General features: G+C 38.2%; 1 protein-coding gene across 2 annotated transcripts in view; it reads right to left on the bottom strand.

The window, feature by feature from the left end:
* Window positions 1-344: 344 nt before the first annotated feature.
* Window positions 345-6,170, bottom strand: part of STT3B (STT3 oligosaccharyltransferase complex catalytic subunit B) — a 101,886-nt gene continuing 96,060 nt past the window's right edge. For both annotated transcript variants that reach the window (XM_055558132.1, XM_055558133.1), the window contains exons 15-16: window positions 5,144-5,356; window positions 345-2,004 (exon numbers count right to left, since the gene is read on the bottom strand). In XM_055558132.1, coding sequence (XP_055414107.1) covers window positions 1,924-2,004; window positions 5,144-5,356 — 294 coding nt within the window. In that variant the 3' untranslated portion in view covers window positions 345-1,923. The remainder of the gene's footprint in view (window positions 2,005-5,143; window positions 5,357-6,170) is intronic.

Here is a 6,170-nt window from a genome sequence, read left to right as displayed (position 1 = left end):
TTCCCCTCACTTACCTATAAAAAGTCAAAATGAAATTTTCACTCTGGGCGGGGTGGGCGGAGGAAGGCATAACAAAATAGTAGGTCTCAGTTGAACTAGTTTGGGGGAACCCCATTTTGGTTCCATGAACTGCGTCAGTAAAAGCTATATTGTAATGACACTTGAGGTCTTAATGTAGCAGAAAAGTGAAATTAGAGATATATAAAAGTGAAATTATAGTAACTGCCTTTGTTTTTATTGCTTTTGATTCTCCACATGGGTTCTCTCAAACCTTTGTCAATGCGAACAAGAAGGAAGCGTGTGCTCAAGACTCGGTAAAGAAAAGATTTGTAAAAAGACAACACTTAACACAAAATTTGAATTAACTTTATTTTCCCTACAGTCAACAACTTCTCTGCATTGAATTTTAAAGCAACAAAGTAAGATAAAATCCCCCAAATGACAAGGTATCAGAAATCCAGATTCAGTTACACTTCATTTGTGAAAATGTTGGACCATTTTATTTGTCTGTAAAAGAACCATCATCTGGGTCAAAAATGAATTCTATAAGTCAAAGAATATTCTACACTTTGGAAAAAGAAAATTGGCAGTAACATTCTCACTGTATATTGTAAATTACACTTTTCTTCATAAAAGGTACATACTATTCTGCACTTTTCCACCAAAAACAGTGGTGTAAGTTATGCTTGTTTATATAAAAAAAAAAAAAAAAAAAAAAAAGGAAAGATATCCTGTGGCAGGAAAAACCCTTTCTCTTTCACTTTTACTAAACAGGAGAAAAATTTCAAGTCTATATAAAGTTGCCTATGAGCTGGAAAGTGAACATGTTCAATCTCCATTGACATTTTAGTGCATTTTTTGACAACTGTCACATTTTTAATAAAAGAAAATGCACATAGCATTAAAGAGTGTTTCATCAAATGCTTAAGGGATTAACAAATATGGAGCAAAGGACAAAAGTCATTGTGATGGATGAAACTTGTAAAAATGAGAGAAAGCCAGAATTTTACAAATCCTTTGTCATTTTGAAGAGTCACACAAAACGAACTCTGGATACCTGTCCACTTTAAGGGTTTCTTCCTTAATCTTTTGTATGTAAACACAGTGCTCAACTCAGGAGTAGGACACCGAACCCCAGCCTGCTAACAAGCAACATTCTGTGTGTTGCCATGATTGCCAAAGGATATAAATTTAGCCCTTGAATGAACCATGTATGGTATCTGCTCTGTAAGTACCTGGTGAAAACAACTGCTAACAGCAGCAATAATGTTTCAACATTAAAAAACAAAACAAAACAACAACTACTTGAATCAATGAGTTAGAGGTCCATCTTTAAAACAGCAGCTTCTTCTCAGAGCAAACAGTAAGCAATAGAAAATGTACATTTGATGAAACATTCTTTGCACTGGAGAAACATGAAAATAAATATAGTTCAAGGAAGTACTCTTCTCATACCTCTTTCTCAGACCTGTACTAGTTTACTGGTTCAAGAAGCTTGCATCACATTTTGTCATTTGTATTTTACATATTGCTATCTGGGTCATTCAAATAAAATGCAGGTCTTGTAAAAGAATAAAAAACCTTGACAAGTATGCATGTGCCAGGGACCAAATTAGAGGGTTCTTTGGTGCGATCTGTCCAAATTTTCAGATTTGAAGGATAATATGTACCAATAAAAAAAAAAAATCTGCTGTTAAGACATTTACAGCAGTGCTCTGTCTTGCTTCACATTACAAATCGAAAACAGCTGTTCTCAATAAGCCAATTTTATTTTTTAAATCAGGTGTTGCCAGAGTTTTGGATGTTAACCTGGACCAGTGATGGTTCTGTACCCTCCGCTGCTGTGAAACACGACATGAGCTAAAGGCAAAGACCGGTTCTCACAAAGACATCTGCTTCAAGTTAGGAACCAGAACAGTGTTTTTAAAGAGTCTTCTTAGATATTTTCTTGCCTTTCTTAAAAACTAGCTTATTTTTAATGTAGCCACGCTTCCTTTTCGCAGTCTAAAAAGAAAACAGAATACCTGGTGTTAGTGCAGGTTTCTTATGGATTAAAAATACGGATACACACATCGTCTACTGCAGAGTGGTGAAGACTGTCTTAATAAGCACTCAGCTCTTCCTGGGTCCGGTCTCCCTGAACTGTCAACAAGCACTCCCCACTGCTCTACACCGATGATGTGGAGGTCCAGGATGAGCTGGACAAGGTCCTCAGCTTTATGAGGAAAGACCACCACAGAGCTCCTCCAAAGCCTGTCTGTCATATGTCTTTGTCATCAAGTGAATGGACCCCGACCTGCCTTCTCAACCACGAAATGCTTAGCTATAATGACTCACATTTCTAAGCATGCTAGAGTATGCGTAGACTAAGGATTCAGAAACTGTTTCTGGTGCTCCTGATTTAGGCTCCAAGAATTAGCTATGTCAGAAATCCTAATTAACTTGGTAACTTCTGGAGCCCAATTCTCTTATCTGTAAAAGGATGACCTATACCTATCCACAAAAATAAAAGAGAATCAAGTTACCTGGCACATTCTCCAGCACTTAAATATTCAAAATGAAACAAAAGGCAAACACCAAGGGGAAAAAAAACAAAACTGTAACATCCTTTGAGTTTCATACATCTTTAAAAAAATACTGTCAAACTGATGTCTGTGGTGTAAGAAACAAATTACTGCAAAAATGTTTGCTATCTTAGAGTCTCACAAGATAAATCATATAAGACATGTGTCTGACAAATCTGACATTTTCATAGACACTGAAAACAAGCAACACTTTTTATCGTAATTCAATTCAACAGGTAATTCAATGCATCATCAAAGTCTGGGTTAGCAGTGGGTGAAGACTCAGAGACTGATCCCTCAATTCAATTCTCATATTTAAATATAACTATGGAGGTAGTTTCAGAAACTTTGGTAGCTCAGATGGTAAAGAATCCGCCTGCAATGTGGGAGACCCGGGTTCAATCCCTGGCTCAGGAAGATCCCCTGGAGAAGGGAATGACAACCTACTCCAGTTTCTTGCCTGGAAAATCCCCTGGACAGGAAAGCCTGGCAAACTTTAGCCCATGGGGTCGCGAAAGAGTCGGACACAAGTGAGCAACTAACACTTTAATTTTCAGAAACTTTGGCAAATGCTGTATCGTGTACGTACCTATTATGATGCTCACATTAAAACAATTTAAAATTTCTCCAACAGGAACAAAAATATGGGGCAAAATTCAATCCTTAAGATCACAAAAATTAACTACTGCTAGCTTGTCCACAATATATGTTACCTTATTAACTTATTAGGACAAAAAGTTAAAAAAAAATTCAGGGGGTACAATTTGTAAAACTTTAAACCAGGCCAAGAGTTTATTATCATTACCCCCAGATTTCTAACCTGAAACCTTTTCTAGGAGCTCCTGTAAGATGCCCCAGCTCTCTACAAGTGTGAAACTAGGCCCTCAGGGTGCTGGCTCTCTCGGAGCTCTGAACGGGTAGTGGCCAGACAGCTCTCACAGTGGCTGCTGTACTCACTCCCTCAAAAGCAGAAACTGGGATGGGGACAGGAAAACAAAACAAAAGGCATTCCTGCTAGTGTAAACTACCTATAAAGCCATGGAAATCAGAAATATAAGATTCACATTGGTGGCAACTAGAATATATGTTTGGGGCATACAAGACAGATGGATTTTTATTTATCCATTCACTTGTCTCTTTGGGAGAAATGATGGGAAGACAAAAGAGGCCAGATTAGGATCAGTAGGACTGCTAGTTCAATGGCTATGTTCCTCAGAAGAGGGAGACCTTAACGGGGCTGAGATGTCTGAGGAAGGACTGCCTGCCTTGGGACCGGCATGCGCTCTGGCCTCTGCACTGATGTGACCCACCGGTTTTCCCCACGGTGTGCTCACGAGACACCAATCACTTGACACAACTGACACAACGAGTGCCAGCTCTCTGACACGTTTCAATACATTAGTCAAGACGTGGTAACCTATTCCTGGCACAGGAAGTATTCATTTAAAGTTTCCATTTACATATCATACAGTTAATAGTTAGCACTTTTATAGGATAAACTGAATTTGTATTCTGAGCATATTTGAAGTATATTTTAAGTAATACAAAGTGAAAGTGTTAGTTGTTCAGTCATGTCCGACTCTTTGCGACTGCCATTCCCTTCTCCAGGGGATCTTCCTGACCCAGGGATCAGACCCTGGTCTCCTGCATTGGAGGCAGATCCTTTACTGACTAAGACACCAGGGAAGCCCCTTCAATGATTTTAAATAACTGATCTGGACAATGTAAACACAAGCATCTTTCAAGACTTAAGACTGAAATCAGTCTAACAACAACTAGTATTATTAAGGGTTGTACTTTAAAATACAATCTTCATATTTCATCTGACTGTTCATTATTTTCCATCTCCCACAGAGGGCAAACCATATAAATACTCATTTTCAATAGTTTTTATAGCAAAGATTAGACCTATTTGGTTTAAGTGAGCTATAATGACCTCTAATAAAAGGCTTAATGTCTTATTAAGTATTACAAAAAGACTGCAATGGTCTAATCATAATTCTGCCTACAAGCTTTTTCGTGCCAATTATACTTAATAATTATCTAAAGATAAATTTTTTGAGGATTCAGGACTCAATTCAACTTGAGCTTTTTTTTAAATTCAGTGAATAATATAGTAACATTGTACTGAGACTGGAACGTGAAAATGCTATATAAATTTGCTTTGACCAAATGATCATGAATGAATCACAACTGCTACTGAGTGTCTGGCATTTTTACTTTCACAAAGGTTCAGAAACTGATGGCCACAGACACATCTTACTTTATAAACTAGTCTTTGTAATGGGAGTGGCACAAATTAAAGCCAGAATGTCTCTGAAAAATCTTGGCTCAGTTCACTGATAACCACTCTTCGCATGAAGAACTCTCCAGAAACAGCTGCTTCCTGTGGTAGCTTAAGTGCTTAGTTCATAAGGACTGCCCTCAGCAGGTTGGCACTTGATATCTACTTTGTATTTAAGCCTTGGTCTTTACAAATCTGGCAAATGAAAACCTATTAGCAATTTTCAATAATTTTTCAGACAAACCGACCGATCTTGAGTTATTATTTTATAGACCTGACTTCATTTGGTACCCACCTTCTTTGACAAATACTTCTGTTTGGGGAAAATGTTGGTTACTCGAGGTTTGTGGTCTAGTGTCTCCCTGTTATCAGGGGCTTTCACTTTATATATCCTTACAAGCCAGTGCTCTGACGTGAAGGCCTCCTCCAAATGCTTGAATTTAATGTCCTTGTTTCCAATCTCAGCATTACGTGTCCGATCAAAACCTGGAGGTGTACGGAAATCCAGCTGCAAAAGCGACATGAGTAGTGGATGTTAAACATACTGGAAAACATTCAGTATTAGAAGGGAGTGTTATCACCAGAGCACAACTCTCTTTTTAAACTAGGGAAACAGAAGCAGAGTGATATACTGTTAACCAGTCCTCATATGCTGCTAAGCAGAGAAGAAGAAATCAGCAAGTGAGAAACTCAATGCATAAGAATTAGAATGGACGAGGGGCCTGCAGGCACAAAAAACCCACAACAGCAAAATGAAATCCATGAAAACCCTTCTTACAGGTTTTCAGAGCAAACACAGAAGGGCCTCCCTACCTGGACCTTGCACTACCAGGTTACTTTGCCAGCCTCAAAGTTCTTCATCTGGCAGTTCTGCATGACTGGCTCCTTTCTATTCTCTGGTCTCAGCCCAAATACCATAACTTCAGGGAAATCTTTTCTTTAGATTGATGACTGATTCTTTTATTCTTTTACTCTATAGTGTTTGTTGCTAAAATTTTTATTTTCAAAATTATCTGCATCCTCCACTAGGAGGTAAGGTGCACGATGACTTTACCTTATTCAGTGTGGCTCTATCTCACCAGTGCTACTTGTGAAATCAGAGCACAAGTAAGCCTGATGCTAAACATCCTGAAAGTGGCAACTACAAAGGACATTAAACGAAACCAAGGGAAGATTAACCAGGACAAGAAGAGAGAAAAATGGAGGGAAGGGAGAGGATTTTAAGAAATTCTCAGAGTAGGTTTATGCTGTCACATAGAACCTAAGTGAATTCAATTTAAAAATAAGACCAGAAAACAAATCTCGTCCAATGAGGGAATAAC

Source organism: Bubalus kerabau, chromosome 20, assembly GCF_029407905.1.
Source record: "Bubalus kerabau isolate K-KA32 ecotype Philippines breed swamp buffalo chromosome 20, PCC_UOA_SB_1v2, whole genome shotgun sequence".
Lineage (NCBI taxonomy): Eukaryota > Metazoa > Chordata > Mammalia > Artiodactyla > Bovidae > Bubalus > Bubalus kerabau.
Note: the sequence above shows the minus strand (reverse complement) of the source record. Positions and strands in the feature narration are given on the sequence as shown.